This window comes from Dasypus novemcinctus, chromosome 4 (assembly GCF_030445035.2).
Source record: "Dasypus novemcinctus isolate mDasNov1 chromosome 4, mDasNov1.1.hap2, whole genome shotgun sequence".
In the NCBI taxonomy this organism is placed as follows: Eukaryota; Metazoa; Chordata; class Mammalia; order Cingulata; family Dasypodidae; genus Dasypus; species Dasypus novemcinctus.
This window is the reverse complement of record NC_080676.1, coordinates 157318405-157337182: the sequence shown is the minus strand read 5'-3', so window position 1 is coordinate 157337182 and position 18778 is coordinate 157318405. Positions and strand designations below refer to the sequence as shown.

General features: G+C 50.7%; 1 protein-coding gene across 1 annotated transcript in view; it reads right to left on the bottom strand.

Annotated features, from left to right (window-relative positions):
- The window catches only part of SIM2 (SIM bHLH transcription factor 2), a 47688-nt gene that overhangs the window by 17702 nt on the left and 11208 nt on the right, over window positions 1-18778 (bottom strand). Inside the window, exons 3-6 of the mRNA XM_058296215.1 lie at window positions 17889-17978; window positions 9320-9428; window positions 6494-6579; window positions 3062-3261 (exon numbers count right to left, since the gene is read on the bottom strand). Coding sequence (XP_058152198.1) covers window positions 3062-3261; window positions 6494-6579; window positions 9320-9428; window positions 17889-17978 — 485 coding nt within the window. The remainder of the gene's footprint in view (window positions 1-3061; window positions 3262-6493; window positions 6580-9319; window positions 9429-17888; window positions 17979-18778) is intronic.

The window sequence follows — 18778 nt, the reverse complement described above, 5'->3', positions numbered from 1 at the left end:
CCTGGAATGGCTCTCTATTTGGTGTACACATTTCCATGGTGCTCCACCAGGGTAGGGTGTGGGGCCCAAGGTGGGTAGAAGCGGGACCTCGCCAGAGTCCAGAGCACATCCAGGCCTCAAGGGGGTTTGTCGAAGGGCCCCCACGGAGCCTAACTCTGTGTGGCAGGAAAATTAAGTCGTCTGGCTTCCCCCACGAAAACCAGGCTCCGCGAGGGTGAGGGGATGAAAGTGGCTTCCTGGACCCCTTGGAAACAGTTACAGTACAACCGCCCCAAATGTGTAAATGAATCAGAAACACATGGATTAAGTTTCTCATCAAAGGACACACTGGCTTTAAAAATTAAAGGGTAAAGGGAAGGGTTTGGCAGGATGCCCTCCTGGTTTTTTCCAAACTGCCAGTGTCTGAAGACCTGTCGGAGGCGTTTGCCAAACCCCAAACGTAGCTGGGCTCACCCATGCTTAGCAAAAGCACCAGCCACGGTTTCAAAGCGAAAGGCCGCAAAGCCCCTGTGAGCCAAATTGAAGGTTAGGCCAAGGTCAGCAGGGACTGGGTTCCCGGGGCAGCAGGCGTCCCTCGGCCCCAGGCCCACCGCTCCAGCCCCTGTGACTTTGGGGTCACGGGGCTTTGGGCCGGCCCCTCGCGGTGGCACCTGGTCTGGGACATAGAAACTGGCACCTCCCGCCCCTCCTGGCCTCTCTGCCCCGCTCAGTGTGGGGCAGCCCGCCCTTCGGGGCCCCCTGGTCAAGGACCCCCTGAGCAGCAGCAGACTCAAAACCACGGTGACTGGGAATTCTCCAACGCCTCTAAGCATCTCCATGCATGACCAGGGTTCAGCAAAAGCCTCAGGGCACATGCCGGAAGCCTCCTCAGCCTCAGACAGAAGAACGGCAGGGACTTCCTGTCCAGACAGGAAGTCCTCGTCAGCGCTCCGCCTCTCGTTTCAACGTCACTTCTGGAGCTTTGTGTGGGCGCTTTGGGAGGATCTCGCCGGCTGGCCCGGCCTGGACTAGCCTCAGGAGTCTGACCCTCACGCTCTGGCTCGCACCCGGGGTGCTAGAGAAACCCCGAGTCTGAGGTGGCCCTCAGGCAGCAGTCTGGCCTCAGGCTAAGCTCGTGGACCCTCTATGTAAAGCTCCTCCATTTGTCCCTCGAGCCTCAAAGCTGTGTTGACTGAAAAACTTGGGAGGCCCTAAACAAACTCTTCAGAGGAGACCCCTTCTTGTCTTTTCTAGAGAATTCACCAGGTCTCAGGGTGGTTCCTAGAACACGGAAAGAAAACTAGGAGATGAAATGAAGAGAAGCCAGGGGCGTATCCTCCTAAATTTCTTAAGTACTGAACTCAGCCAACTTTTCTCTCAGTCGACGTGTAGAAGGGGTACCCGAAGAAGGAAGAACTGGCCTTTCACCAAGGCGCGTCCTAGTGCGCGGCCTTCCCTTCCCCTCAGGCCCTCCGCCTCCGCCTGCAGGAAGACAGCGCTCGTCAGGGTTTGGTTACCCTGTAAGGTGCCCAAGTTGTAGTCACCATTTCTCTGGAGTTTTCAGGGATGGTGGCGACTCTGTAATGCCAACTCCTGTCATATTTCTGTCGTTGCATGGTTTCGAAGCACACTAACAAGACCCAAACTAGCTCACATCTCCACCTCCAACCTCTCACCACTAAAAAAGCAATAAATACTGACTTCAGGACAAGCAGAAAACAAAATTTATGTGTCCTTTCTTCCAAAAAGCTCAGCCAAACACAGCAAATGCAATAGAGAATTTTCTGATTGCCCCTCAGAGGACTATAAGGGACAAAGCACAAAGGGACTCCCCTGGCAGGTTCATTGGGAGTTTTAGGTTGTTATATGCTGCACATCTGTGGTCCCATGTCATCTTCCTAGCAGCCTTATGGACAGCTGAGGGAGCAGGTCTATCATTCTACAAATAAGAAGATGGAGACCCAAAGAGGCCTCGGCCACCTGAGGCCACAAACCTTGTGAGCTGTAGCTGCCCCAGGAGAGAAGACGAACTGGTGCCTGAGGGAGACACCCGGGAGGGAGGCTCCAGGCTGGTGAGGGAAACGGGACGCGGGCACCAGCGCTTCTGCTCCTTCAAATTGGTGGCCATTCCCAAGGAGGAGAGGAAAGGCAGCGCTGTGGACTCACGGTCAGCTGGGGACACCACGGGGCACCTGCTGCATTGGTGGGCAGAGCTGTCCACCAGGGAGGAGACCACCCTGCCTCCACCGCGGACGCGGGGTGGCTGTCAGAGCTCCCCGCGTCGGAAGCCCACCCCTCACCGCGCCGTGTGGGAGCATTCCCTCTGTTGCAAAGCCCGATGGACAGGATGGAGATGGAGTCCTTTGACCTGGCAGAACCTTGAAGCACAGGCCGTAGAAAGGGTAGCTTGTACCCACGACAAGTATTTCCATTGGCAAGTCCAGCGTGACGGTTCAAAACCAACCCCGAAAGAGGGCAACAGCGACCCACACTCTGGAGTTCTGGGTTGAACTGTGCCGCTATCCCCATGCCCCCACCTCCCCAGCCCCTGCCAGAGCCATGCTCAAGCGTTCCCCCCACCCCATGAACTTGACCTTCCTCGGAAACAGGGTCGTTGAAGATGGGATTCGTCAAGATGAGGCCACGCTGGGTTAGGGTGGGCCCGCACCCAACATGGCTCGCGGCCTCACAAGACTTTGGACTCAGAGGCCGGCACTGGGGAGGCGCCCTGGAAGACGGAGGCGGCAGCGGGGGAGGCAGCTGCAAGCCAGGGACACCGGGCCGCCACCGCCAGCCACTGGAGGAGCTCCCCCTGCAGGTGTCGGAGGGCGCGCCGCCCTGCCGCCACCCCGACTTCAGGCTCCCGGCCTCCAGAAGGGGAGGGAGCACATTTGTGGTCCGAAGCCCCCCCGGGAAAACCGAAATGCCTGCCTGCCCCCACGTCCTAAGGATGGCGTGACTCCTTTCTCTCAGCTCATGCTCTGGCACCTCGAAGCTCCCTTCTCACAGTGCAACGCGCCGCTGGGCGCGGGCACAGCCACCCGCACGCCGCGACCAGGCACGGCCACCCGCGCAGGCTCACCTGGAGTCCAGGAAGATGAGCTTGAGGTCGAGGCTGGCTCTGAACATGAACATGTTGCTGTGCAGCTTGATCTCCGTGATGGCGCTGGGCGGGAGCGACTGGCCCACGGCCACCAGCCCCACGATCTGGTAACAGGAATCGTACAGAGACAGGTCCAGCAGGTACTGCCTGATCTTCAGGTAGCCGCTGCAGTGGATGACCTGGGGGGGAGAGAGGGCCGGGTGGGCCGCTGCCCCGCGCCCCCGCGACGGAAAGCCCCCGCCCAGGCGCCCCCCGAGCAGGCCGCCCACGTGCTTAGGGAAACGCACTCTAATGACATAGAAGGATCGGCGCACCCCGCTGGGCCCAGGCGGCTCCACAGGGAGGGCTAACCCAGCATGGATTTCTACCTAAGTCATCCACGTCCGACTTGTGAACAGAAAAGGCATTTGGGGGAGTTAAGAGTCCGCTCCCCAGGGACACTTCCGTCACTAAGATGTCAGGGCATCTTCCCACTGGACTGGCTTTCACTTCCATTAACCCGGCATTTCGATCTCTTGACAGGCTCTATCGCTCCAGTAAAAGAGGAATTTTTTCAGTAGAATAGAAAAGGCCTTCAGGTAAAATCTATTTTGATTTTTATGTATTTACTGGACATGACTAGGTTTTAGCTCGTTGAAAATAAACAATAAGCTAGAGCGGCAATGGAGACACATTTCTGACTGTTCTAGCAGAACACACACGTGTAGCCTCCAGCCCCGGGCTCCACAGCAGTTATACAAGGTACAGACGGTGAGGTCACGCAGGCGCCTGCCCTCCCAGTAGCCGCCACGCGCAGCTCCAGTCCTAGCCCGCGGTGCTCCTTGCCCAAAGCTTCCTCCAGGATTCCAGAAGCCATTCGTTGTCTTTAGAAGGGGAGCGAGTCCTGAAAGTCTTCAAGTCTAATCCACCGATGAGGAAACCGAGGCCCGGGTAGGCGGTGTGTTTTGCCGACGCCTGGACAGTTGACAAGTGGCCGAAACAGCTAACACCTGGTCCCCTGAGGAACATCCCCTGGGCACATGCCTGGGCGGGGGGGGGGCTCGCCACCCCTGACCCAAAGAGGTGCAGGGCCTGGGGCAGCAAGTCAGAAATCTGTGCATTCCCCAAATTATACCACCAGGGTGAGGTGAAGGTCAAAGGGAAGAGACCAGAGTGGGGTTCAAAGGAGAGGCCCTAGGAGGGGGCAGGGAGGGGCATTCCAGGAAGGGGGGGTGATGGTCAGACTAATGTGTCACCTTGGCCAGGAAATTGTGCCCAGTTGTTTGGTCGAACAAGAACTGGGCTAACTGTAATACAAGGACATTTATGGACTTTAGTCACCAGTGAGTTTACTGCATAGATGGCTGATTGTGTCTACATTGACCAGGACGATTGCCATCAGCAAAGAGTGATGCTTTATCCAATCGGTTGAATGTCTTAAAAGGGGGAGTGATTCCAGCATTCAGAGAGAATTTCCCAGCTCATCTTTGGACAGCCGGCATCTTCCAGAACCCATCAAGAACCTTCACTGGACTTTCATCAGAGCCCTGGTTTACAGCCTGCTGCAGAACCTGGCCTCGCGCATCCCCACAGCCACATGGGAGACTCTCATAAAATCTCATACCACTGACAGCGTCGCCTGTTGATTGTTTCCCTAGAATCGACTAATACAGGGGACAAGGGTTCAAAGGCACAAAACCACACAGCTGCCCCCCACCCCCGACCTGCAAGCACTTCTGGAGAAAGGGTCCCACCAGTCTCCAGCTCCAGGTGAGGGGTTTCTGGCCTCTTTCCCTTGAGGAGGAGGAACAGCAACTCAAGACCTCTGCAAGGGGGTGAAGAGCCCCAGAGAGAGGAGGAAGGGGTGGGAGGGCTCCCCGGAAGCTCAGCACAGCCTCCCCAGCCTCCCCTCCATCTGGGCTTGGCTGGTTCCAGTGCAGAGACACGATATCACCATCAGGCTCTTGGAGGTGACCAAGTCCTAGATAGTGGAACCAACCGGAGCAAGAAGTCATGCCTGACACAAATGCAACCAGAGGGAGGGGGCGAGGGTTGCGCCAGGAGGCCCCAGCTCTCCAACTGCAGCACGGCCTGCTCTTCTGCCAGTTGCTTCTCCCCTCTCAGCTCCTGTCCTTGGTTACTAGATGGGGCCAATAACACCCACTTCAACGGGCTGGTACGGAAGCAGATGTGGCTCAAGCGACTGAGCTCCCATCTACCATACAGAAGATCCAAGGTTCGATTCCTGGGGCCTCCTGGTGAAGGCAAGCTGGCCCATGTGGTGAGCTGGCGCACGTGGAGTGCCGGCCCATGGGATAAGCAGGTCCACATAGCGAGCTGGCCCACATGGAGTGCTGGCCCACATGGTGAGCTGACCCATGTGGTGAGCTGGCCCACGTAGCGAGCTGGCCCAAGTGGAGTGCTGGCCTGCATAGCGAGCTGGACCATGTGGAGTGCTGGCCCACATGGTGAGCTGGCCCACGTAGCAAGCTGGCCCACATGGAGTGCTGGCCCACATAGCGAGCTGGACCACGTGGAGTGCTGGCCCACATGGTGAGCTGGCCCACATAGCGAGCTGGACCACGTGGAGTGCTGGCCCACATGGCGAGCTGGCCCACATAGCGAGCTGGCCCACATGGAGTGCTGGCCCGCGTGGTGAGCTGGCCCACATGGTGAGCTGGCCCGTGTGGCAAAGTGGCCTGTGTGGCGAGCTGGCCCACATGGAGTGCTGGCCTGCACAGGAGTGCTGGCCGGTGCAGAGAGCTGGTGCAGCAAGACGATGCAACAAAAAGAGACACAGAGGAGAGACAAAAAGACTCAGCAGACCAGGGAGCTAAGGTGGCACAAGAGATTGAGCACCTCTCTCCCACTCTGCAAGGTCCCGGGATGGGTTCCTTGGTACCACCTAAAGAGAAGACAAGCAAAGGGCTAGTGTGACCATTCATTTAGTCAACTAAGTGAGATGTTGCAGATGAAACTTTGCGCCTTAGAACGGGCTCTACTTCTGTCACGCACGTCACTTTGTTTTTACTGGATTTGGGTGGACATCCCGAGGGGAAGGGTGGCTTCTCCAGGCTCTCCTGACTTGCCGCCAGTGCCAGAACCTGCCCTGGAAAGTGGATTCTCAGTGCCAGGGGGAAGACCTGGATGCAGAGTGATGCCAGTGGGGTGCCAGGGGAAAACGCTACCCTGAGCCACTTTCATTCCCCGTCTTAGAGGACGAGAGCCAGGACCAGCCTTGTGATACGCTGGCTCTCGCCCACGCCCAGCGCCAGCCGCGAGCCGGGTCACCAGAGAGGTCTGTATTACTAGGAAAGGGTCGTGATCCCACGCCTCCCTTCCGGGGATGTTGTCAAATGTGAAGCCAGAAGAAAGACAGGGAGGAGCCACGGCCACTCCCCTCTGCGCCCACCCGCGAGCAGCCCCTCGTACCTTGTAGCCACTGCACGTCAGGCCCGCGTTCCTTTTCGCCAGGACACACTTCATCCGAAGGAAGAAGGACCTCTCGATCTCATACTCTGAAAGCAGGAATGAGGTGGGGTTGGGGAATGTCCATGTGGCTCCCCCCATCTGCCTCTCACCCTTTCGGCCCAACAGTATGTTCTCAGAACCCAGTTAAACAGGTGAGGACTCAGGGGCGTCAGGCCGGCCGTCTTAGCGTGGCTTCCCCGGGCCCCGACGGGAGGTCACCTGGCCCGGGAGCAGGCACCCCGAAACTCCCACCTGGAGGGCTCCACCGAGCCCGGCCCCTCAGCCAGCCTGGGGGGTACCCGAGCCTGCCAGGGGGTGCCAGGGCAGCCCAGAGCCCCCGGCCCTCCTCCAGGCACGAGTCACCAGTGCAGTCCCCGGCAAGGGGAGCCCGCCACGTGCACGGTACCTGCCGCCAGCTGAGCCCGTGGCTCCAGGAGGTCCTGATGCCATGGCTCCAAGAGGTCCCGTCCCCAAAGCCTCCGCTTGCTTCGTGGGCCTCGCGCACAAATCTCTGCCCTTGCTCCGGCAGGTGCAGGTCAGGCCGCCAGGAAGCCCCCTCTGCCTGCCGTGGCGAGGCCGCACCCGCGCCCAACAGTCATGTGCCGGAGGTTAGTAAATTAATTTTTAAAGAAGGGTCACCACCAGGAACAAAGGCCAGGGCCTCCTGTCCGCCCCGCCAGGCACTGCCCTCCGAAGGGCGGGGTGGCCCTCGCGCTCGGGAGGCCACCTACTGGCCCCACAGTTCCTCCCACATCAGGCCAGGCCGGGGTCCGGCACAGGAAGCTTCCGCTCAACAGGGCTGCCCCTTGGAACCATTACCAGAGAAGCACTGCCGTGCACAGCGCAGGTCTAAACACCTCCCCCCCCCCCGCTAGCGATCCAGTTTTGGGGAGAGCCTGTCGCTCACACAATCCCCATGAAGCAAGAGAGGTCAGTTCAGGCACGGAAAGTCCACCCGATGACTAAGATGCTAAGGAGAAAGGCCAGCACTTGGGAGCTCAAACCTTGAACTTGGCAACTGGCTGCTGAAATGAACCAAAGGGCAGCCCCAGCTCCCCCCCAACCCCGTGGCTTCTTCTCTGGGCCCCTTGCTACTCCTCAGCCTCGAATCCCACAGCAACTGGCGGTGGAAGGGGCTGGTGATATTTCCAAGACTCATTGCTTTGCATCTTAGAAACTCTTTGTTTTTCAAGGCTGTGTCAGGAAGGATAAAATGAAATCAGGGCTAATGGGAGAAAGTCTCCTCCCATGCAATTAACATACTGGATAATTTTTTTAAAAAATGATGACAGCTCGATGATCTGGAGCATTCTCTAAGGCCCTCTGTCCAGCTTTAAACAACCCACAGTGAAAGAATCAGGTTCAGAAGCAACGGTCTACGTTATCCCTCATTTTGTTAGGAATTATTTTCTTCCTGCAAATGTACACAGCCCTGCCACTTTCCAGGACTTACGAATCACAGATCAGAAGTCTATAATTCCCTGTCTTGATCATCTTCTCCACAACTCTGCTTCCAAAGCAAGCTGGAACGAAGGCAGCCCGCTCATCCAGCAGGCAGCGTTTAGACTCACGAGGACTGGTTTGGGAGCTAGAACACAGCAGCCTCAGAGCTGGAGCCGAAAAACCCCTCCTGGTCCTGGGCTGACCCTTCCCAAGAGGAAACAACAGGAGGCAACAAAGCATGGAACTCCTTTTCTCCGTGGCTGCTACCCCGTCCTCATCACTTCCTGAAGGATCTTCTTTTGCAGTCTGCTCCACTGGGAAACCGTGGCCAAGTTGGGATAGCGTCACGCAAAGCAGACAAGAGACCCATCGGTCAACGCGCCGGATGGCCTCCCTGGATAGTCGGGGGGATTTAAGAGCCCAGGACCCTGGAGTAAGTTCTTTCCGGGTCTTCCCAGCACTAATGGCAGCTGTCATTTAGAGTCGTTTGTGTAATTATTTGCTCCATGTCTCTCTGCTGGACAGTCACGCCACGTCTGTCCTAACACGGTGCTAGGGAGTCAATCAAGAGGTGTTAAGTGGATGAGAGGGGACTGTCAGCAGGAGGGGGACACTGTCCCCAGATGGAATCTGGTCTTTGAGACGGATCCACCTGCATCTAGACCAGGGCTTCCTAACTGATTTGTGCCTTGGCATTAAGCCTCCAGGTCCCTGCACAGAATGATGCTTTTTAAGTGCATACAATGAACGAAAATAGATAAGGCTGCCAAAGAAGCAACCTATTGAAAAACACAAACTAATTAAAATGAGTTGTGATATGGCTATAAATGTGCTTCCTTATTAACACATCAAATACTGAGATGCAGCAGAGGTCTAACAACTGCAATTCTGAAGCAGTGGCGTGCACGAGCGATATTTCTAAATAGCTGCAAAAACTGCGAGGTGACAGGAAAGCATCCGTGACTCCTGCTGTTGGCAAAGCCCCAGGGCTGGTGACTGATACGGTTCACCCACCATCACCCAGAGGAAATGCTAGACTGCAGCCAGAGAAAATCAAGTTGCGCTTTTCCCCACGCAGCCTCCCCGGCCCCCGAGTTCCACCTGGACCCCTTGGTTACGGAGCCGAGCTCTGACCCCCTGACTATGCGACCCCTGGAATTCTAGACCTGCCCGGATGTGCCCCTGCCTTTGATCGCTTTCCTTTTGTTGGTTTAAAGGGCAGGGCTAAAAGAAAAGCCCCACTTGGCGTTTGCCCCGGGCCCGCGGGGGAAGAAAAGCCCCGGGGGGTTACAGCAGAGTCTAGTCATGTTTCCCTTCTGGTTTCTGTGGGCCTGGAGGGGATACCTTGGAGGAGATGATGATGAAGAGGCTGGTGGGCCGCTAGGACCGCCGTCATCTCCTCGTGGTCGGAAGGATGGATGTACTCGTAAATGCTGTTGCCCGTGAGCTCCACCTGCCGCGGAAAGGAAGGTTCAGAAGTGCCCCCGCCTCCCAGGAGGACTGAGCCGCTCAGCACCCCACCCTCGTGGAAGGCAGAAGCCTTCTCCTCTTCCCAGCAGCACTCTGCTCTGTCTCCGGCACTGGACAGTGCAGCCAAAGAGCTGCGGCTTGAGCTAGGGCCCAGGGTTTCCTGAGCAGGAAGGACTGGAAGGAGATGGAGGAAAGGGAAGTGCCACAGAGGTGGGGGACCCCACAGGAGGTCTGCCCACCGCCCGCAGACCTCCTGGGCCTCCCCAGCTGGCCGCTCCGGCGGCCACATCCAGGTCATGCCCCCCGCCTGCTAAGGGACTTGCTGAGTGGGAGCCCCGGCGGCTCCCCTGTGCTTAAGGAGGACCCCCGCCCCAACAGGGGCCGTCTCGCCGTCAGCTCCGACCCCTGCCAGGCCCCTCCTGGTCCAAGCCAGCCATGCAGATGCCCTGGCCCCAGCCCGCCGGGGCAGCCGAAGCTGGGGAGGCGTGAGGCCGCTCCCCAACCTCCGGACACTGGCCACGTCCACAGGTGCTGAGTCTTCCCAGACACCGCCCCCTCTAGACACACATCCACGTGGCAGGGGACACTGCTGCCTCCCAGGACACTGCAAAGCCATCGCCTCCGCACAGAGGTGCCTGGTGGCCGCACTCCTGACCTCGAGAACCTGCGGACGGTTCCACTAAGCATGGAGGAAGCTGATGCTCAAGGCCTGCGCCTCCCCACCTGTCTAAAGATGGGCAGCCGGCATCGAACGTACCAGAAACTCCCACCGTCAGAGCAGCCTTCTGCGCAGGGGCCAATGGAAGGTATCGGTAGAGATACACAGTGCTGGGTGGGGGCAGACAAGGCGGCGAGCGGGCACGGTGCTGCTCCCAGGACCCAGCGGTGCTAGAACTTCTACCACAGCCAGCTGGGACCCGACACCCCTGGGTGGCAAGAAACTCAAAGCCCCTGGAAACGAACTGCCCTGCGTGACGAAGAACGACGCGTGGGTCTCAGTCCTGTCCTCGCCGAGAGGGTAACTAAGGCAGAGGAGGTGAGGGGCTCCTGTGCCTGCCACAGCCTCATTATCATTATTATTTTTTTAAAGATTTATTTTATTTCTTTCTCTCCCTTCCTCCCCATTGTTTGCTGTATCCACTCTCTGTGTGTTCTTCTGGGTCTGCTTGCGTTCTCGTCAGCGGCACCGGGAAACTGTCGCTTTTTTGGTTGCATCATCTTGCTGCATCAGGAGTGCGGCGCCACTCCTGGGCAGGCTGCGCTTTTTTTGCGCCGGGCGGCTCTCCTTGCGGGGTGCACTCCTTGTGCGTGGGGCTCCCCTACACGGGAACACCCCTGCGTGGCAGGGCACTCCTTGCGCGCATCAGCACTGCGCGTGGGCCAGCTCCACACGGGCCAGGAGGCCCTAGGTTTGAACCCTGGACCTCCCATGTGGTAGGCGGATGCTCTATCCGTTGAGCCACAACTGCTTCTCTCGCCCTCATTATTTTTAAGCCTGTCCCTGGCACGCTGCATCTGGAGGGCAATCCAAGGCTCCATGGGAGGCGTGCCAGCGTGCTCATCAGCAAAGGGGTCTGGCCGTGCCACCTCACGCAGAAAGAAAACCCCAACCAGGCAGGTGACTGGAGAATTCTCCGGGGAGCCACCAAGGAGCATCAAGGCCATTGGCTCTTTGCTGGGGACCCAGAGGCCACGGGGAGGTGACGAAATGTGATCCAGGCCTCAAAGCCAGCTCTTCCCATTTGTCAGGCTTACAGGAGTTGCCTTTTGATGCCGAATGAATCAGGTTTCTAGCCAGCTGAGTGGCCACGGCCCGAAGCAGCCTTCGCAGTTCTATTTTCTGCGTTATCCGGGCAAGGTTTCTTTCCAACGTTACGCAAACGGCGCAGCAGAGAGTCCGATTACAGGACACCCAGCCACCCGCCTCGCACCCACCACCCGAACCGGGCCTTTCTCTAAGGACCCAAATGGATATTGGCCGATGTGACCGGTTATCACACGCTTTCATTTAGAAAAATACAGAATAACAGCTCGTCGTTCTTCTGTCAAATCATCCCTGTTGCTCCTTAAGAAGGTTAAATGGCCCCTCCTGGTCAACGTGTCTGACGTGGAGGATGATTTCATGTGCGATGAGGAGGAGGACTGCGACCCGGAGGTACCGGGGATTGAACCCGGGACCTTGTACTTGTGAAGCAGGCGCTCAACCACTGAGCTACACCCACAAGGGTTAAGTTTAAAAAATATCTAGACTAATGTGATCTGTATTATACCAATTCGTTGGGTGGAAAGGCTAAAGAAAGAACTCTAGAAATTAAATAAAAGTTAAAAAGAAAGTTAAATGGCCAGCACCATTTTTGGAAGCGCCTTTTGGACCACGCCATCCTCCTCTTCTCTGAGCACCACTACGAGGCGCCAGTCGTGATCCAGGCTACTAAATCGATGGGGCTGCTTTGTGACAGGTCGCCATTTCAACAGCTCACTTGAAAAATGAAAAAAAAATACCCAAACAGAATTTTTTGTGTATTGGTCTGTCATTTCCCCCTTCCCCACATTTAAAGGGGAAACGGTCATTCTGGCTTATTCTAAATTCTTTTATAGAAAGAAGTAACTTTAAAAATATAGATATCTTCACATACCTGCAGAAAAGACTTGCATCTGTGCTTATAGGAATTACATTCAATCTTTCACTCCGAAGGAGCTTCAGCTTTTTTCAAAGTTTCCATTCTCCTTACAGGGATGTGGAGAATCAGAGTGAAGGCATACGGATTAGAAAGCTTGGTTTTCTGAATACTTGGGTCAGTTATAAAATGAATGTGAAGGCTCCAAGGTTGTCTATGAAGTAAAACAGTCTTCCAATAACGGAAGCCTTTTCAAAGAACAACTTTTGGAATGATAAAACAGTGCTGGCCTTGATTCAAAATTATGGTTTGACATGATGTTTCCTGTATTTATGGATCTATTTGTGTTCTTGAACCCTGAAAGAAATGTGACTAGCCCATGACAAAAAGAAAAAATTATGGTTGTCACCATACAACTCCCCAAGTCTCATACATCAGCCTTATTAAAACAGACCTTAGATGTGATATTTTTGTATTTGTAAAGCCCTGCTAACTATGAAATGAATTACTCTCCTACTAAGAGCTTTTTTTAAATGTTTTGCTGAATAGCTTTTCTTCCTGCCAAGAAAACTGCATATGATAAACACAGAACTAAATGGAGCGATGCCCTGCGGGAAGGCAAAGAGTCCCCCGGTACTTGGAAAATGCTCATTGCTCCCTTTTGCTGAATACAATAAAGAAAGCATTTTTAAATAAGATGATTTGGATTTCAGGGCTCAAGTTTGCCAACAAACATAAAACGGTGTCCTTTCTCTTTTAAAGGTGAAAGGAAGATGGGGAGTTAATGTTTAATTGGTCCTGCATTTCTATTTGGGGTTATGGAATGATTTTCGTAATGGACGGTGGTGATGGGAGCACAACATGGCGAATGTAATTCACTCCACTGAATTGTACACCTGAAAGTGGTTAAAATAGGAACTGCTACGTTGTATCTACATCACCATAATAACATTTTGAAGAACCCATAGAAATGTACAACACAAAGAGAATCCTAACATAAACTATGAACTTGAATGTAATAATGTAATCATAACAGTATTGGTTCATCAATTGTAACAAATATACCACACACTTAATAGGAAAAGCTGTACGTGGGTTTGTGATTTTGAGGGGGTGGTATTTGGGGACTCTTCTTTCTGCATGGTTTCTCTGTAAACCTACAACTGCTCTAAAAAATAAAAAATAATTCTTGAAAAAAAAAGTGAAAGTATTAGGTCTTATGCCTCCACATAGCACCATGGTTATTTTTCTGGTTGTGTTTTTGGCAGCAATTTGAAATATTAAAAATTTTTATGTCTCGTAAACAGTTATATCCTACGTGTCTATATTTATTTGAAAATGCATATTAGCTACCTACATGCTATATAATGTGTGCAACTTTGGTAAGGAAATTGGAACTACAAGGACACTTAAAAATGTTGGAGGAAGCAAAGGGCACACAGCATTTTCTTCTTCATCATCTTCTTTTTCTTCTTCAAATAGGAGTAAATTAATTACATTAACAAAAAAACATGGAAACTAAATCATGTAATAATAATTGAGTGCTTCCTCAACTCTATCCTGGGCAAACGAGTATATATATATATTTGCTTATATGTCTTATGTGTATCTTATGTGTATATACAGTAGGTTGAATTTTCAAATCAGAGGCCTATTTCAAAACACTTAACCTGAGCTGAGGGGACAACTTGCATTTTGTAGTTGTCACTTTTTGGTACCAAAGTTTGACAGCAAGGATCACTGTGCTTCCTAATGCAAAAACAAAAATAAACAGATAAATTCTGTCCTCTGAAGTAAATGGTCTACTTAGACAATTATTTTTAAAAGTTTGATAAAAGGCTTTACATTGAGATGTGCTTTTAACACATAATCATTTTTTACACTTTCAAATAGATCATTTAGATAGTTATTTGCATAGTTCAGAAAAAAAAATTAAGCCACTTTGCTGTGAATTACCCACACAATTAAAGCAGGCCTAGGCCGAGGGGCTTATGTCTCCTAGGAGCTTCTAATATGGAGTTTAACCCTAAATTAAAATAAATGATGTCACTACTTAATGAGATCATGTCATTGATAATAACTGAAAGTCCTTGGAACACAGAATAGTACCATGTAAAATAAGCTACTACTACTAGTGTTATTCACCCAAAAACCTGTTTAGAAGGAAATGACCAGGGAAGCGGATGTGGCTCGAGCAGTTGGGTGCCTGCCTACCACATGGGAGAGCCTGGGTTCAGTTCCTGGTGCCTCCTAAAGAAGACGAGCAAGACAGTGAGCTGACGGGACAGGCTGGCACAGCAAGATGATGCAACAAGACGGCGCAACAAGATGATGCAATGAGGAGGCACAATGAGGAAACACAATGAAAGACACCATAAGCAGGAAGAGGAGGTGGTTCAAGCAATTGGGCATCTCCCTATCGTATGGGAGGTCCTGGATTCAGTTTGTGGTGCCTCCTAAAAAGAAAATGAGCACACACAGAGAGCACACAATGAACAGATACAGAGAGCAGCCAGCGAGCTCAAACAATGAGGGGGAGAAGAAATACATAAAGTCAATCTTCAAAAACAAAAAAGGCCAAGTGAAATCCAGACATAAAATACTACTTATTCTATGATGCTATTTATATAAAACGTAAATATAAGTTAACTTATAAAGATGAAATTAGATTAGTATCAATAAAACTGCTTTTAAAAAGATAATGGCTTCTGACTACTGGGTAAATTTTTTATTAACTCTTTTATCGCTGGTGATGTTTTAAAAATTCTTTGAGGGAAGCGGATTTGGCTTAATGGATAAGGCATCCACCTACCACATGGGAGGTCCAGGGTTCAAACCCAGGGCCTTTTGACCCGTGTGGAGCTGGCCCACGCGCAGTGCTGATGAGTGCAAGGGTGCCCTGCCATGCAGGGGTGTCCCCCACATAGGGGAGCCCCACGAGCAAGGAGTGCGCCCCATCAGGAGAGCCACCCAGCATGAAAAAAGTGCAGCCTGCCCAAGAATGGCGCCGCACACATGGAGAGCTGACACAAGATGACGCAACAAAAAGAAACACAGATTCCAGTGCCACTGACAAGGATAGAAGTGGTCACAGAAGAACACGCAGCAAATGGACTCAGAGAGCAGAAAACGGAAGGGGGGGCGGGGGGACGGGAAGGGGAGAAGAAATAAATAAAAAATAAATCTTAAAAAAATTCTTTGAGCCTACTTCAACAAAGCTTTCGTGTTTGAAATAGTTGCTTGACTTTTGCTAGTAACAAAAATAACCTTAAAGGTGCAAAAATTTTAAAAAGAGGTGAGTGTTTGACAGCCTAGTCAATACTTTATTTTACTATTTAAACAAAGACGACAAAGAAAAATACACACTGTGAGTCTGTCTAGATTTCCTTCTGCGGAGTTAATCATGCACAGGAGGCAGGCTGCAGGGGAAGTTTGTTGTTGCTTGTTTAAACAGTGCACGAGGGAACACTCCCCAGATTCGGCGGAGGGGGGCGCATGTCTGCGTTAAAGTGTTTTTGTAGCTACCGACTGATGTTATGACAGCCCCACGAAAAGAAAAAAAAGGAAAAGACAAAGAAAAATCACTTGCTTTACATGGCCAGACAATTTGACTTATCTTTTTAAAAAATCTTTTTGATCCTATTAAATTCACTCTTCTGCTGCCAACGCATAGACAAAAAGCCCCTCTACAACTTCCTTGGAACATGGTAGTGTATAATTTCCCTTTTGAAAACTGTGATAATAAAGTTTTATTTCTTTGTTATGGCTAAAAGGAAACACAATACTTTTTTACCTGTGATTTTGCTGTATCTCCTTCTGTGGAGTTAATCATAAGCTAGAGGCACGCTTATTGCTTATTCGATATTTTGGCGATTCTTAATTTTTGTGCCCCTTGACACAATCATTTCTGTTTCTCGCATAAAAAGGAAAAAATAAAGATATATATATAGAGAGATGCAAGATGCTGGACTGAACAGTCTGGCTCCGACTGGATGGCCAGGACTGTTTTGGTTGCAAATGATGCCTTGTGTTGTGCTGGGATATTAAACGACCGCACAGCCTTAGCATGCACCCAACAAAGGTCTCCACCTGAAGCAACTTTGTCCTAAATGAAACAGTGACAGTGTCTGGTTTCTGCAGACAGAAAATCCCTATAGTTTATAAATCACATACGATGGGTATTTTGATCTGTTTCTCACCAGAATTCTGAAAGAGGGGTAGAGATGGCACATTTCCCCCCTCATTTATTAACTGAACACATTTCCCTTTTTGCTTTGATGGCTAGGATGCTCAGATCTAAATTTAATATTCAATTACAGCAACTTTACTTAATTTAAAGATTAAGTTATCATTTTTAAAGCATGTGAAATGTGTTTGTCTCATGTGTTACTTATTCCTGAAAGAATATCAAAGATTATATAAATTGTGATTGAAAAACATATGTAATCCAATCAAGTCAGGACTTGAAAATAGACCGGGTACAATTAAAGGGACCTAAGGAATTCTAAACAGGGCAAGGTGGAAATTCAGAGAGTAATGATGTTTTTCATTGATAGTAATCATTTGGAAAAATACAAAAATAATAAATTTCCCATTCCCAATAGTATTTCCCACACTGTAAATACACTAACTCATGAGTCAAGTAGATAAAAGGGCCAAGCAGTTAGAAAACCTTATTTGGGACATCTGGATCCTTAGAAGGAAAGAACACAAAGAAAAAAGAAATCCCCAGTTTTAATATGTAATTTACCTTAAAGGGCTTAGCAGAGGAAACCCAGTGGGGCATAAACCCATTTGGACCAGGACCAGGGTCTACACAAATTGGAAGAGACGCCTTAAAGAAACGGCCAGTTTAAAAAAGGTATCAGCAGAAAATAAAAGGACTACACAAGCTGCAGGTTTCCAAATTTGGCGATTTCGTTTTTCAATGAGGAAGGCCAAACCACATTAATGGACATGCTTCATTGGCTTTCACCACAGTCCATTTTTATCCACAATGAATTCTAATTGTCAAGCAGCGTTTAGTCCCTCTGTGTATAAAAATGGTGACTTTGAGAACCAAGACCCATGCTCGTGAGATCAGAACTGTGAACGGGAGCCAGGCTAGACTCACCCTCCAGCCGTCGGCCAAATCGCCCACCAACCCCTCGGCGGAGGCAAAGCTGAGTCCACCTCATTCCTCTCCGGGACAGCCCCCCTTTTCAGAAGACCGTTCCACTTTTCCAGAAAAATCGGTCACATTTGAAGTTGTCAAGAAACCAGGTCATTGCTGCGCCCAACAGTAGAAGCTGAGTTTTATGAGTATCTATCACAAGTATATAAAATGCTTTACTGAAACGACCACTGAACTGGAAAACCTCAAGAAAAATTACCCTGGATTCCATGTGAACTCATAAATCGACTCCACCCCCCCGGCCCCCCCCCGCCCAGCACATTCTGCCTGAAATCCATGTTCTCTGCCAGCTTTCCTCGCTCCCGCAGCAACTCGCAACACCACGTGCAGGTCAACGAGGCCAAACTGAAAAGCTCCGCTTCCATATAGCATTATTGTCTACGCAGCGAGGCCAGGCCCTCAGACTGCATCTCAGCACAAGGCTGCCTGTGGCAAAGAACTCTAACTTCAAAAGAAAAAGAAAGAAAAAGGTAACACCGGGAACAAAAGCCCGGCGGGACATCCTAAGAGGATGGTTTTGCAATTTTGGGTGACCTTCACACACCGTGCCTGGCGCTGAAACCGTCTCCTTTTCCAGTTGGGTAAGGCTATCGCGATCCGCCCACGCTCAAGTTCACATTTTGGTTGTACAGGAAAATGAGGCGATACCTACCTGCGACAAGCCTAAATGTACAGACGCTGTTTCCGATATATACATGATTTTGCCGTCAGATGCAACCACAAAAACAAATCCATCTAAAGTCTGTAAGAGAGAAAATCGCAGGGTAAGATAGGAGAGTTATGCTTTCAAGTTCAAGCTCATAGTTGTATCATCACTGGGCTGGAGGGATGTATAAAATCTTATCAACATGTTTATTAAATGCCAAAACCCAGCCCTGGTGCCCTGAGAAGATTTAGTTCTGAGGCCAGGCTCTCCCACGCTTTTAAAGTACTTAAAAACAATCTTACATCCACATCGCCAAAATCATGCAAAACACCAGAGAATTCCTATCACGCTCAGTTTAAATGTAGTAGCTTTATTGTTTGGGGTTATTTTAGCACTTAGCACAAATCCGGAGTTCTATGGTACTTAGGGGGAAATCTACTGCTATATAGACCATTTTATGTCATAATTGGCAGTCATTTGTACCACTAGGACATGGGCTTTATTTGCCACAAATTTCTAGTTAGCCTAAGTACCATCTGAGCAAGAAATTCCACTCCCCCAAAACACCACTCCCCAGAAAATAAAACAAAATATATGGTCATTTTAACAGACTATGGCTACAGAATCAATTATTTAGAATTTACAAGAGATCAATAATATTTGCAAAATTTAAGGAGAAAAAGTATCAATTCTGCAAAAATTAAAATAAAACTATCCAAATGATGTTCTAACTTTTGGCCCAAGTTGGCAAGCACTCAAAAAAAATTAAAGGTAAATTATAAGAGGTGATTAAGACAAATAAAAAGGGAATGATTATCTTTATGTGTGGCAAAGATAAAAAGACTAAGTTATTTTTGAAAAAGAAAACTATATTTTATTTACCCATCCTTATTTTA